The following is a 20,610-nucleotide window of genomic DNA, read 5'->3' on the forward strand; positions in this document are numbered from 1 at the left end:
ATACTATACGTTAGCAAAATGAATTTAAATCAAATATTTTTAAAATTTTAAAGAAAGAAAAAAGACAAAGTTCTGTAAGATACAGATAATTTTTTTTAAAGATTTATTTATTTAATTATTCATGATAGACAGAGAGAGAGAGAGAGAGAGAGAGAGAGAGAGAGGCGCAGAGACACAGGAGGAGGGAGAAGCAGGCTCCATGCTGGGAGCCGGACGTGGGACTCGATCCCAGGACTCAGGACCGCGCCTCGGGCCAAAGGCAGGCGCCAAACTGCTGAGCCACCCAGGGATCCCCAGATACAGACATAATTAATAAAACTAGCTGACAACAAAGAAAGAAATGATGGTAGATAGGACTTTCACCTTTTTACACCTTTTAGATTTTGGATCATGTGAATGTATTATTTTTTCAAAACAAACAAAAAATAAACCAAAAACAGAGAAACCTGATGGCCTAACAAAGAGCTCTTATGATTTCAAAGGAATAAGCTCTTCTGAGTCAGAAATAGTGATGATGATTACAAAAGAGATGAAAAGAATTTTAGGAGAGCATAGCCCCAAGGACCATGATGTCTATGGAATACGCTGGTAAGCAATTCCCTATAGCAAAGATGGCTGTGTAACTTTAAAGACAGTGAGAATCAATACTCAAGATGTTATTTGGTCTGCTGTGATAGAACTCTTCTCATTTCTTTGAAACCACTAATGCTTATAGTACACACACCTTCGCATACCCATACAGTGGTGAGATTCTGAGTTTTTGGAAGTAGAAGGGATATCAAGATGTAGAGTGGGAGGAAGGTCCAAGGGGGTAAGAGCACGCTGTATACATCGCCCTCAACTGTCTTCTTTGTTTTGTCAATTTGTTTTTTTTTGCCTGAGATCACCCCTCAGACTCCAGGATTATATTCGATCACTTCTTAGAAACCAACTGAAATCCCATCTTATCTGTGAAGTCAGTTCCTAATTACTCTAGCTCTGATTACTCTAGCTCACACTGAACTGGGTCTTCTCTGAACGACTATAACACAACTTGTTTTGGTCCATAATCTTATATTGTTACTTAAATGTTTCAGAGTTCAAGGGCAGGAACCATATTTTACAATCCTGTAGCTCTCACCACTAAGTACATCGTTAAGGAGCTTAAGGAACCCCCACATGCCCACTGAATTGAATACTTTCTCTGAAGCAAATGTGTCTCCATTTCCCAGTTTACTAAAGTATAAGTTCAGGAGGGCAAGGATTATCCCGTTTGTTCATTGTTGTCCCTTCAGTGCCTAGAACTGGACCGGATTCACAGGAGGCACTCAAGGAATATTCGAATCAATCAGTGAACGAATGAATGAATAAAAGGGGCTACTTACAGGGGTAAAATCAATAGGAAAGTAACACGACGTCACTTCAAACAACTCCTCCACAAAGGGTCCTAAGGTACCAGAGAAACAATGAGGTCAACTTCTAATTTTCATTCATCTGACAAGCCTTAACCAGCTAATTCAAGGCTATAAGGACGTACCCAGGCTATAGTCCCTGGAGATGAGGTCATGGACGATGCGGAAAGCCACCAGGAGATTTCGGGGATCCTTTTCCCCATCCATCACCTGGATGAAGCCAAAGGTGAAGTCAGCTCCAAGGCCCTTCAGCTCTGGGGAGAAGAGAATAGGTCACTACCCTCCCTTGAGATAGAAAGCTGGGCTTTTTTTGGCTTCTGTTCTCCCTCTACTATTGCTACCCTACCTTTGGTGCCTCCCAGAGCAGATCTTTTTTTGTTTTCCTATTCCAAGAGAATACACAGTGAAGAAAAGATGTACAAAAATATGTAACTGTTAGAGGTAGGAATTTAAAATATCAGCCCAAACTGCCATTCCTTTACTTGGTAGTGAGTGGACACCTCAATTTTCCTTCATTCTTTTCAGAGTATTGGGTCTCCTATATGACTTACAGGCTAAACATGAGTCTTGGTAATGAGGGAAAAGGATGTATTTGCTTTTCAGAATTGCCAAAGAGCCCTGCCTCTTACCTTCCTCACGGGTTCGCATGAAGTTGGTAATGATACTGTAGACTGTGTGTCGGTCCACCTGAGGCAGGGACTTGGGGTGGGAGAGACCAGAACTAAGTAAAGAAAGTACTCAAAGAATATCTAAGCTGAGAAAACTACTTCTTGCTTCACAATCTCTAGGTAGACAGTGCTCTTTATACTAGTATAAGATGAATCTAAGAAGAAATGCAGAGAAAGCTGTTACAGCCAATAACCAATACCTGTCTGCTTTACTTTGTTCAGGTATGAGAGGACACAGAACAGATATAATGGCCTGCCTCCTTCTCCTTATACAGGAGCAAAGACTAGCAGGTAAACATGGTCAAAGACCTGAAAAAGTTCAGAACTTAGAAGGCAGTATTTTTTTTGCCATCTAATCCTAGTCATATATGTCAGGGCTGGGAGACAGAGAATACAAAAGTGACTGTCATCACTCACCTGGACATGGACCTCCTGGAAGATGGCTTTAAGTACAGAGACGGCCAGTCCTGGAGGCAGGGCCACACACAGGCTCTGGGGGAGAAGAGGAGATGTGTGAGCATGGAGGGTTTTCTAGCCTTGAAGACACAATCCCAAAAGAGGCTTAATTAGCTACAGTGGGAATCACAACATCCAGGTTCAGAAAGAAGTGCTAACAGTGAGAACATGGTCCCTTTTCTCAAGCTGATTACTTCTCTGCAGGTCCTTCCACTTTGGTTCTGAGTTCCAGTCCTGCCAAAATATTTTTTACTCTCTAGACTAAAAACAGAAGTGGTTAGCTGACACTGGTTTATTTTATTTATTTATTTATTTTTATTTTTAATTTTTATTTATTTATGATAGAGAGAGAGAGAGAGAGAGAGAGAGAGACGGAGACATAGGCAGAGAGAGAAGCAGGCTCCATGCACCAGGAGCCCGATATGGGATTCGATCCTAGGTCTCCAGGATTGCGCCCTGGGCCAAAGGCAGGCGCTAAACCGCTGCGCCACCCAGGGATCCCAGCTGACACTGGTTTAGTCCCACATTTGGGCATCTGCTCCTCAGCACTTGGGAGTCTTTTTTGTTGTTGTTGGTTTTTTTTAAAGATTTTACTTATTTATTAGAAACAGAGAGAGAGAGAGAGAGGCAGAGACACAGGCAGAGGGAGAAGAAGGCTCCATTCCGGGAGCCTGACGTGGGACTCGATCCCAGGTCTCCAGGATCACGCCCTGGGCTGAAGGTGGCGCTAAACCGCTAAGAAACTGGGGCTGCCCAGCACTTGGGGAGTCTGATCCCCAAAGGACAAGGACAGAATTCACTGGAAAGGGGCTCCCACAAACACAGTACGTAATGAAAAAGAAGGAGAACTTACAAGCGCCCTCAAACCTTGCAGGACAGATGGGATCACAAGATGATGGTCCTTCAGCCGGTTCTCATAAAATAGGATCAGGTGTACCACTGTACAAACCAGAAATACAGCCATTATTTTACACAGGCTTCTTCCCAGAATCTATAAAGGCTATTCCTGTTTGGATTTCACTACGAATTTTCTCCTTCACTAAGAGATATGCCCCATGCTCTCCCATTTGAGGGTGCCTTGATCAGTTAGGAAAAGAGGTGAGCATCTTTTATTATCTATTATCACACAGGTCCACAGTTGAACCCACTTTTACCCCAGAACTTCCCTTGTATAGAACTGGATTTGGCAAACTTTCTCAAAGAGCTGGATAGGAAATATCTTAGGCTTGCAAGACAAAGTATTTGTCACAACTACTCAACTCTGCTCAACTCGGCTGCTCTAACATAAAAGCAGCATAAACAAGAGATAAATCAACGGGTGTGGCTATAGGCTAAAAAAACTTTATTAAAATAGATTGTAGTTTGCCAGTTATGCCATAGAAGGTAAGTAAGCTGTTGGCTTTTTAAGTCAGAACTTCAAAGTGACTTTTCCACATCTATGAAGTACTGCTTTGTCTATTTTACAGAGAGGGAAAGATAACTGAAAAAAATGTCTAAGGCTGCATTTGAAATCCCAGTGTCTTCAGTCTTGATTCTTATCATCTCTGCCACATATACCAGTGAGGAATGAAGATGTTGCATTAGTAGTTCACAGATTCCTTATGTCCTTCCTTCTTTCCTCCCTCCCTGTAAAATTGGCTTGAATAGACAAAGGAGGCTTTGGCCCAACAATCCAGGAAGACACTCCTACTAGTGATGCCAGTACCTTCCTTCTCCAGGAGCAAGGACTGACACTGGAGTAGCACCTGTGACAGAAGCTGGATTCCTCGTGCCCGAGTTCGGGGTTCTGGATTCTCTAGAGAGGACCTGGGAGAAAGTAGGATAGAGAGAGCCTGACATAACCCTGTTCAAACTTTTTTTTTTGTTTTTTTTTTTTAAAAGATTTTATTTTAGAGGCAGAGAGACAGCATGTGAGTGGGGGGAGGAGCACAAGGAGAAGAAGAAGAGAATCTCAAGCTAACTCCCTGCTAAGCATGGAGCCTGACATTTCATAACCCTGAGATCATGACCTGAGCTGAAATCAAGAGTCAGACATTCAACTGACAGAGCCATCCAGGCGCCCCATATATTTCTTTTTTTAAGTAGGCTCCATGCCCAGTGTGGAGCCCAATGCAAGGCTTGAACTCATGACCTTGAGATCAAGACCTGAAATGAAATCAAGAGTTGGATGCTCAACTGACTGAGCCACTGAGGCACTCCGCCAGACTTTGAAGGAATAAGCATTTTGAAATTAGTCACACTCACCCCCTGGGCATGGAAGCCAGCTCAGGAAGGTGTTCCGTGGGTACTTAGCATTACAGATAATAGTAAAGCCAAAGCCTAAAGAGCCAATCCTCAGATTGACCTGGTATTATTCATTAGAGGCTCATCTGTCACCACAGCTAACAGAAGTGTCCATCTATAGGTACTGACTGGTCATTGGGCTTACTCTTACACGACAGCCACATTCCTCTGAAGCATAGCTTAGCAGCTTACCCACAGGGCTCAAGAGATGATGGGCAGCTGCAACTTCTACCAAAACAGGAGAATAAATATATTACAGGCAAGGAAAAAATGCTGAGAGCAACCAAGGTCTTAAGGGGGAAAAATCTTTATAACTGGGAGTTTTACAAAGTAAGATGGTCAGAATAAAGGTTTTGACTGTTTATGATTGCTGAATGGGAAAACTTGCACTGAAGCAATAAGGTGACTTATCTTCAAAATAGCTCTTACAGAGATTACATGTAAACATATGATTAGCAATCTAAGCAAGTAAATGTATGAAGTAGATTTCTGAAGGAGAGCTAATCAGGACATTTGACTGAAATTTCAAGGATAAGGGTATCTGTAACTCAGGATAAAAGGGCAAAAATAAAATCACTCTTGATAAGGTCCCTAGAATAGGATCTTGTAGAAAAGACTCCGTTCAGAAGTGGAAAACTATGCATTTAGAAATGGGCCAAAGCACACAAATGCTCATAGCAGCAATGTTCAGAATACTCCAAATTTGAAATAACCCATAACCACCACCTAATGAATGGCTGAACAAAATATGGTATATTCATATAATAGATTATTCTTCAGCAAGAAATGAAGTACTGACAGAGCTACAACAGGGATAAACTTTGAAAACATTATGCTAAATCAAAGTAGCCAGTCACAAAGGTTACATGTTATATGATTCCATTTATATGAAATTTACCAAATTGGCAAATCCTCAGGGGTAGAAAGCAAATTAGTGGTTGCTGGGGGCTGAGAAGGGGAGGGAACAGTGACTGATAATGGGCGTGGGGTTTCTTTTTGAGGTAATGAAAATGTTTGAAAATCGATTGAAGTAAAGGTTGCACAAATCTGAATATGCAAAAAATGATGAACTTTATGATATGAGTTATATACATCACATATAAAAACTGATATGAGTTTTATATATGAATTAAATATATATATAAAACTGTTACTTTTTAAAAAACGGACCAAGGCCCCATGTGTAGAAAGGCCAAATGGTCTCTTAGGTGGGAGAGATGCATAATAGTGACCTACATTCTATCCCACCCTCTCAATTTTCTAATTTTCTGCTTCAGAAAACTGTGACAGTTAACAACTTTTGCAAGTAAGATTTGTCAATTTAGACAGTCTACTAAGAATAAAATAGGAGAAAAGCAGGCATCAGACTATAAGCACATATTTCCTTTGGTGCTTGGATATCTGGTTTTAATACTGATTTTCCAGCTGTTTCCCCATGCCTTTTCCTATAGTGAGGAAGGATCTGGTGCATGGTCAGCCTCCTGGGAATTCCCCAGGCAGAGCTCATGAGCAGGTCTGAGTCAGAGCCAGGATAAGCAGCAGAGGAGAAATCCCAGCTCTAAATAACAGTTGATGGCTCTCAACCATCCATCTCACCCCACACCTATGGGCTGATCCAGGCACTTCCAAAACTTCCTTAGGAACGTTAGGTGGCACGAAACTTTTTTCAGGACAAACACTGGCTTAGACCAAGGTACTGATGTGGAAGGGGGTTGTTGGGCTATAGTAAGAGAAATTCAGGACCAGTTAGCTCTAGGAAAGCAGCAGTGTACAAAATAACCTTTTCAGCGTGCACAAGCAAGACTGGAGGAGGGCACTCTATAACAGAGGCTCTTACCCAAGGGCTTCCACCACTTGTAACACTGTATAGCTCCCAGATTTCACATCTAGATGAAACAAAAGAAAAAAATATGAAAAAACAAAACCCAGTCCCAGGGTTCAAAGGCTCTAATTACCAATGTTTCCGCCTACTCTGGGGTTTGTACCTTGGGGCCTACTATGCTTGCCAAGCACCCCTTCTATATGAGAAGTAGTACTGTAACAGTTGCAAAAATGCAACTTTAACTATAGAACTTGAAAAGGAAATAAACATATCATTTGTAGATAATATAACTATACTTTGAAAATCCAAGAGAAATAATTGAAGAAATACTACAGATAAAATAATTCATTAGGGGGGCTAGGTACAAAATTAATATTATGAAATTAAGAACCTTCATATACACCTATGTATGCACAATGCCCTGTAAAATAATATAAAGGAAAAAAGATGCTATTTATGATAGCAAAGAGAAAGAGAGAGAGAGAGGTACCTGGATATAAATAAACATAACAAAAAGTGTGATCTGAATAGTGAAAATTTTAGAGCACCAAAGAGGATTCACACAAAAAAATACGAATAGAAAGGCATGTCACATTTGTGAAAGACTCAACATGACATACCTTCTAAAATAATTTTAAGATAATTTCTGTAAAAATACCAATAGAAGTTTTATTTTGGGGGGGAACTAGATAAGCTTATTGTAAAGTTGAAGTGCAAAATATAACAATAATTAACAAATTCTGAAAAAGAGTAATAGGAGCAGGAAGGAAGGTGGACCCTCCAGATATTAAAAAATTGTTATAATGTCACAATAACTAACCTACTGTGTACATTTGACTACACTTGAAGATTTCTAGAATAAAAAAACAAAAAACAACTGGTGTGAGCTCATATTTAAACTGAGAAATCCATGGCACAAAAATAGAAAGTCCACAAAGAGACACAAATGCATGAAATATTATTTTTTTTCCTATTTCAATTCTCTTCAATCCTATTTCAATTAACGGGAAAAACAGACTATTCAATAAATGATGTTACAATGATTGGGTAAATATTTGGAAAAAAAATCTTGGCTTTGAATCTTTCATCAAAGTAAACTTCTCAGATTAAAGAAAGACATGAGAGGGGTACCTGGGTGGCTCAGTCAGTTAAGCGTCTGCCTTAGGCTCAAGTCATGATCCGAGAATGCGGGGCAGAGCCCCGCATGGGGCTCCCTGCTCAGCGGAAAGCCTCCTTTCCCTCTCTCTCTGCTTTGCCTCTCCCACTGCTTGTGCTCTCTCGTCTCTCTCTCTCAAATAAATAAATAAAATCTTAAAAAAAAAAAAAGACATGAGAAAATACCTAAGTATTACATAAAATTCAAAAGCCATAAAAAGACAAGATTGGTTAAAATCAGCTACATTTAGAAAGTGGATTTTCTGCAGGGCAAAAACAAAAATACATCATAAGACAAACTCAGAAAATATATTTGCAATTCTTATAACAAAGGGCTTTTTTTTGCCAACATATAAAAAGTTCCTACAAATCAATGAGAAAAAAGATCAACAAGAATATGAATGGAGGGCAGCCCCGGTGGCGCAGCGGTTTGGCGCCGCCTGCAGCCTGGGTGTGATCCTGGAGACCCGGGATCGAGTCCCGCCGGGCTTCCTGCGTGGAGCCTGCTTCTTCTCCCTCCACCTGTGTGTGTCTCTGCCTCTCTCTTTGCTCTCTCTGAATGAATAAATAAATCTTAAAAAAAAAAAAGGATAAATAATATGTGGTATTACATATACAATGACATATTACTCAGCCATTAAAAAAGAGATCTTGCATTTACAATGACGTGAATGGAACTAAGGGAGTATTATGCTAAGCGAAATAAGTCCATCAGAGAAAGACAATTATCATACGATTTCACTCATTTGTGCAATTTATTTTTTTTTTATTTTAATTTATTTATGATAGTCACATCACACACACACACACAGAGAGAGAGAGAGAGAGGCAGAGACACAGGCAGAGGGAGAAGCAGGCTCCATGCACCGGGAGCCCGATGTGGGATTCGATCCCGGGTCTCTAGGATGGCGCCCTGGGCCAAAGGCAGGCGCCAAACCGCTGCGCCACCCAGGGATCCCTCATTTGTGCAATTTAAAAAACAAAACAGAGGGATCCCTGGGTGGCGCAGCGGTTTGGCGCCTGCCTTTGGCCCAGGGCACGATCCTGGAGACCCAGGATCAAATCCCACGTCGGGCTCCCGGTGCATGGAGCCTGCTTCTCCCTCTGCCTGTGTCTCTGCCTCTCTCTCTCTCACTGTGTGCCTATCATAAATAAATAATAAAAAAATTTAAAAAAAAAAAAAAAAGTCCCAAACCTTTTAAAAAAAATAAATAAATAAAAAATAAAAATAAAAAATAAAAAACAAAACAGAGGGGCCTAGAGGGAGGGAGGGAAAAACAAAACAAGATGAAATCAGAGAGAGATAAACCATAGACTCTTAATCATAGGAAACAAACTGAGGGCTGCTGGAGGGGAGAGGAGTGGGAGGATGGGGTAACTGAGTGATGGGCATTAAGGAGGGCACATGATGTAATGAGCACTGGGTGTTATATACAACTGATGAATCACTGAGCTCCACCTCTGAAACTAATAACACTATATATATGTTAATTAACTGAATTTAAATAAAATTAAACTAAAAAAAATCAACGAAGAATTTAAAAATGGACATAACCAAAAAAAATGAACATTCTACAGAAGATACTCACCCATATTCACAATAGAAATGCAAATTAAACTATATAAAAACTTTGTTTTTAAAATACTGGACTGGCAAAAACTAAAAAAAAACTTTCTAATACACCTATGTTTGGTGATGGTATGCAGAAATAGGTACTCTTATACATTTCAGGTAGAGTATAGATCAGTACAACCTGACAGTATCTTTTTTTTTTTTTTAATTTTTATTTGTTTATGAAAGTCACAGAGAGAGAGAGAGGCAGAGACACAGGCAGAGGGAGAAGCAGGCTCCATGCACCGGGAGCCCCACGTGGGATTTGATCCCAGGTCTCCAGGACCGCGCCCTGGGCCAAAGGCAGGCGCCAAACCGCTGCGCCACCCAGGGATCCCTATCTTTTTTTTTTTTTTAACCTGACAGTATCTTTAATAAAAATTACAAATGTACATATGCTTTAATTCAGAGAATCTTAAAATTTATCCTATTACTTGTAAGAGTGCAAAATAATGCATGTACAAGGTCATTTGTTATTTTTTTTAAGATTTTTTATTTATTCATGAGACACACAGAGAGAGACGCAGAGATATAGGCAGAAGGAGAAGCTAGCTCCCTGTGGGGAGCCAGATGTGGGACTCAATCCCAGGACCCCATGATCACACCCTGAGCTGAAGGCAGACGCTCAACTGCTGAGCCACCCAGGCATCCCTCATTAGAATTATTTATAACAGCAACTGACTGCAAACAACAAATGGCCATCAATAAGAAATCAGTTAAATTACAGTATATCCATACAATGGAATTTCTGCAGCCACTTAGAAAAAAAGTACAAAAGACTGAATGTGTGTGTGTATATACACATACAGATAATGGGATAAGATCTAAAAGCAGGATGATGTACATAAATAGTACATATACTACTAGTGCAAAGCATTGTTTTTAATGGGAGGGAGGGTTATTTCTATTTGCATTTATTTACTTAGAAGATAAAAGGAACTATATTGGTTGTCTCCAAGGAGGGACACTGGATAGCTAGGGGGCTGAGAGTTAGGCTTCTTAAAAAACAGGTATTTGGGGCAGCCCCGGTGGCCCAGCAGTTTAGCGCCGCCTGCAGCCCAGGGCATGATCCTGGAGACCCTGGATGGAGTCCCACATCGGGCTCTCTGTATGGAGCCTGCTTTTCCCTCTGCCTATGTCTCTGCCTCTCTCTCTCTCTGTGTGTCTCTATGAATAACTAAATAAAATCTTTAAAAACAAACAAACAAACAAACAAACAAAAACAACAGGTATTTTATTTTGGAAGAATTTTAGAGATTAGCACTGGTATATTACTATTAAATTCTTGGCTGTATTTAGATTTTACCAGCTTTTCCACTAATATCATTTTTATGTTCTAGGATCCAATTAAGGATACCACATTGCAATTAGCCATCATGAATCCTTAGTCTCCAGTCTGTCAAAGTTTCTGTCTTCCTAGTTCTTTATGACCTTTGATATCCTAAAGAAGTATTTTATACAATGTCCCTCAATTTGAGTTTGTTGGATGTTCTCCTCATGTTTAGACTGGCGTCATGGTTTTCGAGAAGAATAGCACAGAGGTAAAGTGCCCTTCTCGTCTTATCATATCATACTAGGGGTACAATGTATCAACAGGACTTACCTATTATTGGTGATTGTAAATCTGATCACTTGGTAAGGCAATGTCAGCCAGGTCTCCATACTATATAGTACTATTTTTCCTTTCTCATTATCTCTTTGGAAAGATGTCACCGAGCCCCACTTACACTCAAAGGAGAGACAAAAGTTAAGCTCCACTTCCTAAAAAGAGGAATCTCTATATACCTACCTATATTATGTGGAATTATCCTGTAAGAAAGATTCATTTTTTCTCCACCTTTAATTATTTAGTCATTTGTTTTATATCAGCATAGACCCATGTATATTTATTTTACATTTCAGGTTATAATCCAATACTAGGTTATTTTGCTGTTCAAATTGTTCTATCTTTGGCCATGGGGAGGTTTTTTAGGTTAGCTCTTATGTCTCTTTGACTTGTCCAGGGAGCTTTTTAAGATTGGCTCCTGTGTCTCTTTGACTTGCCCATCCTTTTATTTATTTATTTTTATAAAGTTTTTTTGAAACAGAGCTAGCCCATTATTGTTTGTTCTTTTTAAGTAATCTCTGCACCTAGTGTGGGGCTTGAATTCATGACCCCAAGATCAAGAGTTTCATATTCTTTGAAACTGAGCCAGCCAGGCATCCCATCATTTTATTTTTTAAGTACTTTCTTAACCTTTTAGCACTACAAAATACTATAGGCTCATCCTGTAATTTCTTTGTCCCAGGTGTAGAATCAGCTTTTTCTCCAAGAAGCCTTGATTCCTTTTACTGGGGGATGGTATTACAAACCAAGATCTGAGTGTAGCTGTGATTGCTGCTAATGGGGTACCACTGCTCCTAGACCCTCCTTAGCAGAGAGAGCTGGGAAATATATGTATTAACCTATGTTTACATACATATCTTTCATTATTTTTCTATCCATGTATATTAAACTACACATAGGATCATATTAAAGTCTCCTGCTCTAATCCAGTACCACAGGGTCCATTCTAGCCTCCCTCCTTGCTTTTCTTTATTTGTAATTTGTTTCTTTGACAGAAATGTGGTTCCTATTATCTACCATTTGTTAGTTTTTCAACCTTACTATAGCTGTAAATTACTTTCAAAACTGTCAACTCCTACGAGAAAAAAACTTTCTCGTTTTTTTGCACTCGAAATGCACTCGAAAAAGGAGTGCATTTGTCTTTAGCCTTATAGTTTCCAGACAAAATACTATTTTAGCAAGTCACTTAGATCAGCTCTTCTCCTCCTTTAGTGAGGATACATGACATACTAGTAATACAGTAGATTTATTTAAAAGTCTGCATTCCGGGCAGCCCGGGGGGGGGGGGGGGGGGGGCGGCTCAGCGGTTTAGCGCCACCTTCAGCCCAGGCCGTGATCCTGGGGTCCGGGGATCAAGGCCCATGTGGGGCTCCCTGCATGGGGCCTGCTTCTCCCTCTGCCTGTGTCTCTGCCTCTCTCTCTCATGAATAAATAAATAAAATCTTAAAAAAAAAAAGTCTGCATTCTACTTTTGAGATAGAAGGGAGACTTTTCTGTGTATCCTTCTCTACCTTTTAAATGTTGTACCATATGAACATATTACTTATTTTTTAAAATACATTTTTTAAGTAAGCTCCGTGCCCAGTGTGGAGCCCAATGTGGGGCTTGAACTCACAACCCTGAGATCAAGACCTGAGCTGAGATCAAGAGTCAGACGCTTAACCAACTGAGCCACCAAGGCACCCCTTTAAAATACATTTTTAAAAATATTTTATTTATTTATTAATGACAGACAGACAGAGAGAGAGGCAGAGACACAGGCAGAGGGAGAAGCAGGCCCTATGCAGGGAGCCTGACGTGGGACTCGATCCAGGGGCTCCAGGATCAGGGCCCTGGGCTGAAGGTGGCGCTAAACCGCTGAGACAGCTGGGGCCGCCCTAAAATATATTTTTAACAGCGCAATAGTAATTCACATAGATGTAGCAGGAGCATCTTAGGATGTACTCTCAACGAAGAAACAAAGAATACAAGGTTAGCAATCTTCCTAAGGGTTTGACTAACATAAAGGAGTTGCAGCTCAATAAAATGTGGCAATCAGGGAATAATACTTCAGAAGACTGTTCTGGGTCCCCAACCCACCTAACTCTAAATGCTAGACCTAACAGGTTAGCTCTCAGCAACACAAGACTTTGGCTAGAGTGAAAAAGTCTTGAGAAAACTGCTAAACTTCCAGTTCCCCTTAAGTTTATGGCTCTGATCAGAACAACAGCTGTGAGCAGAACTGGGTAGAGGCTCACTCTGGTACTTAGAGTAAGAAGTCCAAACCGACTGAGAAAAGGAGTGCCCTAGTCAGGATTCATAGCTCGTGACTGGCACCAATTTAGACATCAGGCACTCTTAGCCCCACTCGTGCCAGGATGTGGAAGGCCCAGCTGCTGCCCCTGCTCCTGAGAAAGAGCCAAGGGAAAAAATGTGCAGGCTGTAGGGTGGGGGAAGGGACAACAGCCAGACTAACAGGACAAACCAAGGAATTGACAGCTCTATACCCAATTCCTTAATGGCAACACTGATGTGAATGGAGATACTCATTTCTGGGTTATACACCAAAAAAGAGTATTGCACAATTTGGGAAGGTAGAAAGGGTACCTTTTTGGAACCTCTTGGCCAAAGCCCAGGAAACTCTGCTGAAAACCCTATCTAAACACACTACATTTCAGTAGTGGCCACAGAGGTAGCAATTTTGCACAGGAAGCTACGGGGGACTGGTAACTGTTACTAGTAAAGAATATCACTGAATCATAATTTTCTCCAGCAACACCATCAAAGTCCTCTGTGGAAGCTGGGCTAGGGTCCATTGTTGGACATACTTAAGTACTGTAAGACAGGGCACCCCCCGTGGCGCAGCGGTTTAGCGCCGCCTGCAGCCCGGGGTCTGATCCTGGAGACCCAGGATCGAGTCCTGTGTCGGGCTCCCTGCATGGAGCCTGCTTCTCCCTCTGCCTGTGTCTCTGCCTCTCAGTCTCTCTCTCTCTGAATAAATAAATTAAAAAAAAAAAAAAAAAAAAAGGTACTGTAAGACAAAGACCTGCCTGCTAAGCCCCACTCAGTTGCCTCTAAATATTTCATTAAAAAAGAGATACAAAAAAAAAAAAGAAAGAAAAGAAAGAAAAGAAAAGAAAAGAGATACAGGGCAGCCCCGGTGGCTCAGCAGTTTAGCGCTGCCTTTGGCCCAGGGCGTGATCCTGGGGACCCGGGATCGAGTCCCGCATCAGGCTCCCTGCATGGAACCTGCTTCTCCCTCTGCCTGTGTCCCTGCCCACCCCTTCTCTCATGAATAAATAAAATATTTTAAAAAGAGATACAATTTATATATAGTGATATGCACAGATATTAACAGTATAAGGTGATGAGTTTAGCAAAAGTATATACTCTGAGTAATCAACACATCAAGATGTGAACTATTTCCACTGCAACCCTTACCAGTCAGTTCCCTCTCCTACAGGTTGCCTCAAATTTAATAAATAAAAAAAGACTTCTTCACCATGAAACATATAGTAGTATGAAACTGGCTTCTTTAAAATTACAAATAAACATCCATTTGTACGTGATTCCTTGAATCTCAGTGTATGAGTGAACCCCTCCTGGCAGAGCCTTTTGGTCTGCAAACTTTTCACAAGGATCCTATCTTGAATTAATGCAGCACAAACATAAAAGAAAAGTGAAGTATAAAAGTAATACAAAATTAGGGGGAAAAAAATGAAAAAAATTATATTAGTTTTATAGCTATTACACAATAATAAACGAGTAAGGAAAATGGTGAGTATGATGGCAAAAAACTAGAATCAGTATTTTGAGGATGTTTTCACAAAGGTAACTAAACCTAACATTTTATTCCAGTTCTGTTGAGTCTACCTCAGAAATCTCTCTTTTTAAAATTTGAGAGAGAAAATGTGCGCACACAAGCACATGTGCGCAGGGAGGAGGGGCAAAGAAAGAGGGAGAGACAGTTTCCAGCAAACATCGTCTGAGCACAGAGCAGGAGGTAGGACTCAATCTCATGATCCTGAGATCATGACCTGAGCAGAAAGGCAGTCTGACATTCAACGGACTGCACCACCCAGGTGCCCCAGAAATGTTTTTCATCCGTGTAACCAGACTATATAGCAACAATCCTCCGCTTTTTGGGGTGCTGAAAATGTTCTGGAACTTTCAGATAGTGATGTTTATGGAACATCATGAATGTTAAAACCAATTACCCGTACACTTAAAATGGTTTAAGTGATTTTTACCTCAATTTTTTTGAAAACCGTTTCAATTCATCCACATTCTATCTAGAATTACCGCCCTAAAATGCACAATTATTTCTCTGCCCGCCAATCTCCTTTTGCTCCTTACTGCCTAAGACCTGACTCCTTGGCTTGATGTCCTTCACAATTTAGCCCCCAAATCATCTCTAGCCTCACCTTTCATCCTATTATTCAGTCACATGTCCCAACACATCAAGCTCTTCTATTCCTTAATCCTGTAAACATTCTCTTGGTTTGAAATGCTTCCTCTCTGCCCTTGTCAAAATTCAATTCTTCAAGATCCAGCTCAAATGTCAACTTTTGTGAAGCCCTTCTTGATTCCCAAAACCAAATCACCCCCTTTTGTGTGTCTCCCTAATTCTTCAACAAAATTGTCATGAATATTTGTTTTCTTTTTTTTTTTAATATTTTATTTATGATAGACATAGAGAGAGGCAGAGACACAGGCAGAGGGAGAGACAGGCTCCCTGCCGGGAGCCCAACTTGGGACTCAATCCCCGGGCTCCAGGATCCCGCCCTGGGCCAAAAATAGACACTTAACCGCTGAGCCACCCAGGGATCCCCTGAATATTTGTTTTCATTTACTCACTCAACATTTATTCAGCACCTATTATAAATCAGGTACTGGGTTAGGCCTGGAGACAGGAATATAGAGGAAGAACTCTTAAGGAGCCCAGTCTGTTGGGGCAGAAAGACATTTAAAACAATCACAGAGCAACAAGCTCAGGGTTACCATAGTGATATAAACAGACTTAATTAGCATAACAAAGGAGCAAAATTCCTGGGTTTATGAACCATCCATCACTAACTTTAAGTAATTCATTCTCTTAACACTATAAATTCTACCAAACAAAATATACCTGAATATCTAGCAGTATTGTTAATTATGCACTCGGACTCTTGGGATAAAAGAAGGTAAGGAGTTAATTTTCCTAAAAGTAGTCTCATTGGCATTAAGGAAAAACAAGTGTAAGTTCCTCTCCCTACATCAGTAGACCTAAGTTTTTCCAGTGTGTCCAAGATTTACTCTCTAAAAATGGACCTACCAGCACCTTCTAACTACCCACACTTCTCTCAGCAGGGCACCAGTTCATGTGGAGTACAGAGGAGTCCTCAAAGAAGTATTTATATTAGACTGACAGAATGCACAATCAGACCTCTGTCTGATGGAGCTGCAGCCTCTTGAGAATCTGGAGGAATAGCCAATGAAGGAAGGGGGAAGGATGTGAAGGAGCAGGAGAGAGAAAAATCCCAATCAGGACCCCGTTCTAATCAAGCTCTCAAAATACCTTTTCTGCTGAGGATGCCACAGACTTTTCTCAGAACTGTTTTACTGCTGTTTAACAATCTTTTGGTTTCAGGAATAGTGGTCGCACACTAAAGTGGGAAAATATAATACAATAAAGACCAAAATGAAGAAAAATCCAAATAACTGAAAGAAAGAAAGTTTATATCCATCAACTGGCCAAAATTCACTCTTTTCAAAATCAGCTTCCTCCCTAAATCCATTTTTGGACAAAGAACTTTTCTTTTGCTCATCCCCAGGCTCAAAAGCTTAGGGTCATCTTAGAGTCCTCCCTCTCCTTCAAGCCCTGTAATTAGTTAGGCCTCAAATTCCACAGATTCCTCCTTCAACATCTCTCATTCCATTCACTTAGATAGTTTTTTACTGCATACTGACTTATGCTAGTCTCCAGGTGACTTGGTTGGCAGGCACAGGATGATAGGATGTGGAGAGATACACAGAAATAGCTACTGAACAAGTCTACTAAGTGAGGGGTTATTAACAAGTCTAATAAATGACTGGTTGAGAAAAAAATACCACAAATATTTTGAAGTGTGAGATGATGTCTGGCTGGAGTAATCAGGAAACACTTAGGGGGCAGGCAGTGAGAACTCAAGCTGGGCCTTGAATCCAAGGTCTAACTTTGATGAGATGTAAATCGTGAAAGGAACTGGGAAGGAAAGCACTGAGAGAATAGCAAATGTGGCAGCCACCTGTCACTTAAGGTCCAGGAAGGGACTGGTAAGAGTAAGGGCTGGGGCCAGATAGTGGCAACTTCTAGTATGAAAAGTCTTTTATTTTTTTTTTTAATTTATTTTATTTTTTTATTTTTATTTTTTGAAAAGTCTTTAACCCTTAGCCTACTGGGTCATTTCTCTTCTATCACTTGCACCTTTATATCTGACACCTTTCTTCTTTCATCAGAAACCCCAGTGCCAAGGTGCAAATTAAAGGTCGGTCATAGCTGCCTTTGTGATCACAGGGTATTCCTTCTGCATTTACAATTTGTAGGACAGGCTGCTGCTGTAAGTGGCTGAATAGAAAGCTGGTCCCTTTAGCTCTAACAAAGCTAGACTCAGGCTGGACTAGAAAGCAGATCTTATTCTGGGAATGCTTCAAAACTCTATCAGCCTTCAAAACCTTAACTAGGGCTGTGATCTCAGATTGAGAATACCCAATTCAATCCTTCTCAAATTCACTTTCATTATATGACTCCCTTGCTCAAGGATCTACAATGATTTCTATTACCTACACAATAGGTCTGGAATCCAAGGTTATACATAATCCTATCTCACCAAAACTTTTCATCCTAACCTGTTACTACCAACCTCCTTTCCTATTCAGGAGCGCTAAATTACAAGAGTAGTGTTAACAGTCTTGGTTGAGCTGAGTAAAATTTAAACTAGACAGTAGTTTAGGCCATTTTTTTTCAGGCATAAAAAATATAAATTTTACAGAAGTATTTCTTTTTTTTTTTTTTTTTTTTTTACAAAAGTATTTCTAAGAACTTGGCAGTCCTTATCCATGCTGTCTTCTCAAGTGTATTTTGAATTTGAAAAATCCAAAATTATTGTTCATAATGTATAAATTGTGAAAGAATAGTTACAAATGGCACTGATATAACAGTAGGGGGTAGGCATGTGCATTTTCCAAAATCAGTGAACGTCACACTTAAGATTGTACACTTCACTGAATATAAACTGTACACCAAAATAAGCTATAAACAAACTAGTTAATAATATGCCTACCAAAGCATGTAGGAGGAAGTGTACTGATATCTGCAATTTAAATAGATGGAAAGATACTCCATAAAGCAAGTTAAACTGTTAATGGGACGCCTGGGTGGCTCAGCAGTTGAACAGCTGAACGTCTTTCAGCTCAGGGTGTGATCCCGGATCCGAGGATCCAGTCCTGCATCAGGCTCCTTGCAGGGAGCCTGCTTCTCCCATTGCCTGTGTCTCTGCCTCTCTCTCTGCATCTCTCATGAATAAATAAAATCTTAAAAAAAAAATGTTAATGGTAGTTTAGGTGGTGTGTGTAGATCCGCCTGTTGCAAAATTCTCTGCTTTGTTTGACATTTTTCTTTTTCAAAAAATACTTATTCATGAGAGACACAGAGAGAGAGCATGAGGCCAATACACAGGCAGAGGGAGAAGCAGACTCCACGCAAAGAGCCCTATGTGGGACTCGACCCCAAGACCCCGGGATCGTGCCCTGAGCCGAGGGCAGAGGCTCAACTGCTGAGCCACCCAGGCGTCCCAGAAATTTTTCATAATAAAAAACACTGAGGGAAATGGCATTGATAACACACTATACTTTATAAAGCTGTAAGAAGTTAAATTTGGTTGCATAACAGCATCAGGCTTTTGCTCTTTGATGCTTCCTTGCCACCTTGCACATACCCCATACAGCCCATTTTATGGTGTGGTAAAACTGTTTGCATGGTTGTCTCTCCCACCACAATAGAAGTTCCTGGTGGGCACAGATCTAGTCTAATCTGTATTTATATTCCTATTGCTTTGTATCGTGTTTGGAGAATAGTATGTGTTCAACAATGGTGGGATGACTGCATGAAAGTGGAACTGCTAAGGTTCACTGTATACTTTCTCACATTCACTTTATTCATTTCTCACATATTCTAAAAGTTAATATGTTCAGTTTTCTTTTTTAATATGTTCAATTTTCAAAAGCAAGGTCTTTTACTTTTTCCCAAGCACACAAAATCTCCAGAGACAAAACTCATTTGTATTCAAGAGATTTCGTATTCCATTACTTAAGTCTGAACGCCTCCTAACACTCAGCGTTTTCTTTTTTTCTGAAAGACTGAAGTCTCTGACTCCCAAGGAAATCTGGAATTTGTTTTATTCAAATCTTAGATAAGCCGTGAGAACTATGAGGTCCCTGAACTGGTCAAAAGCGGGAAACTGATGATCTGGGGGAAAGATAAAAACAAACACCACATAAAAAAAGTCATGAAGCAACTTAACCAAGAACTTTACCAAGAAACGAGATAGAACGTCTTAAGGGGCGTCCGCGGGACGTCTCAAACCCTCCCCTCACCCCCACCCCCACCCCCACCCCCGCCCCGATGGCTTCTCCCCTCCTCTCTCCAAGTCAGCCAGTCAGAGGCCGCGCCGCGCGGCCACTCCCAACATGCCGCGGGACTCCGGCTGACGCCGCCGAAGACGCTGCTTCTCACGTTAACCTCCGCCAGACGACGTGGTTTCGCGGCGGGAGAACCAGGTTCTGGGCTGGACGGCCCGAGTCTGAGTCCCAGCCTGCCCCCCCCTCCTGCCAGATGTGCGACTCTCGCCCTTTCCCGGCTCCAGTCTCCTCATCTGCGCCCCGGTGAGGACTCTAACCCCAGCTGGCGCAGAGTGACTGCCGAGATGAGGAGCGTGGAGGCGCCTGAAGGAGGATGCAAGCGACTCCCAAGCACGCGGTGTTCACAACCAGCCCCAGACCAATCTCTCAAAGTCACCGCCGTCCCTCACTCCCTTCCTGCCCGGCGGCCGTCCTGAGGCCGCTCCCTCTGGTCCGCCCCATGCGGAAGCCGCGCGGCGCCGTCCGCCGTACCTGCAGCCACTTGGTCAGCGGGGCCCTCCTGCTGACCCATGACGAAGTCGTGCACGAGGCCCCACAGCGCGCCCGTAGGCGCCACCGCCTCCAGAGCGGCGGCGGCGGCCATGACGCGAACCAGAGACCGCGGGAGGGGAAGTGGGCGGCGGCACGGGACGGGCCTCTGAGCGCACGCGCCCCCTGGGCCAATCGCCTGGCGAAGGCGAAAGAGGCGGGGCTGTCCGTGGATCACGTGCCTGCCGGCCCCCGGCCAGGCAGCTCCAGCTCCAGGGAGGGCTGGGACGGTCCCTCCCTGGGGGGCGGGGCTTGGGGCCTGGGCGGTGGCGCGGGCCGGGGAGGCGGCTGCCGGGCACGCAGCCGGGGGCCGTTGAGGGCGAATGATTCCCGGCCCGGCTACCCGGGAGACGGGCGGCTGGGCGGTCACCTGGCCGGTCACCTGGCCGGGTGGGGCCAGGGGGCGGTACACACCTGGAGGAAGCCAATGAGAAAACCAGGCCCGGTCCGAG

At 42.0% G+C, this 20,610-nt stretch overlaps 1 protein-coding gene and 1 long non-coding RNA gene across 9 annotated transcripts in view; one reads left to right on the top strand and one right to left on the bottom strand.

Moving 5' to 3' along the window:
- MMS19 (MMS19 homolog, cytosolic iron-sulfur assembly component) overlaps positions 1 to 20,262 on the bottom strand; it is a 34,828-nt gene extending 14,566 nt beyond the window's left edge. For 3 of the 7 annotated variants that reach the window (XM_025466787.3, XM_025466789.2, XM_025466786.3), the window contains exons 1-8: positions 20,102 to 20,261; positions 6,636 to 6,684; positions 4,221 to 4,321; positions 3,369 to 3,454; positions 2,477 to 2,551; positions 2,021 to 2,090; positions 1,517 to 1,645; positions 1,365 to 1,426 (exon numbers count right to left, since the gene is read on the bottom strand). In XM_025466787.3, the coding sequence (XP_025322572.1) occupies positions 1,365 to 1,426; positions 1,517 to 1,645; positions 2,021 to 2,090; positions 2,477 to 2,551; positions 3,369 to 3,454; positions 4,221 to 4,321; positions 6,636 to 6,684; positions 20,102 to 20,213 (684 nt within the window). In that variant the 5' untranslated portion in view covers positions 20,214 to 20,261. Of the gene's footprint in view, positions 1 to 1,364; positions 1,427 to 1,516; positions 1,646 to 2,020; positions 2,091 to 2,476; positions 2,552 to 3,368; positions 3,455 to 4,220; positions 4,322 to 6,635; positions 6,685 to 15,829; positions 15,918 to 16,529; positions 16,618 to 20,101 lie in introns of those variants that run through there. The other 4 variants (XM_049103497.1, XM_025466790.3, XM_025466788.3 and 1 more) reach the window with 3 other exon arrangements.
- LOC125753932 (uncharacterized) lies at positions 15,960 to 18,013 on the top strand. Of its 2 annotated transcripts, none has more exons than XR_007406886.1 (2): positions 15,960 to 16,155; positions 16,319 to 18,013. It is a non-coding gene; the product is annotated as an uncharacterized LOC125753932 (long non-coding RNA). The 2 variants fall into 2 exon arrangements; XR_007406885.1 differs by having other exon boundaries at positions 16,322 to 18,013.
- Positions 20,263 to 20,610: the final 348 nt, after the last annotated feature.

Source organism: Canis lupus, chromosome 28, assembly GCF_003254725.2.
Source record: "Canis lupus dingo isolate Sandy chromosome 28, ASM325472v2, whole genome shotgun sequence".
Taxonomy (NCBI): domain Eukaryota; kingdom Metazoa; phylum Chordata; class Mammalia; order Carnivora; family Canidae; genus Canis; species Canis lupus.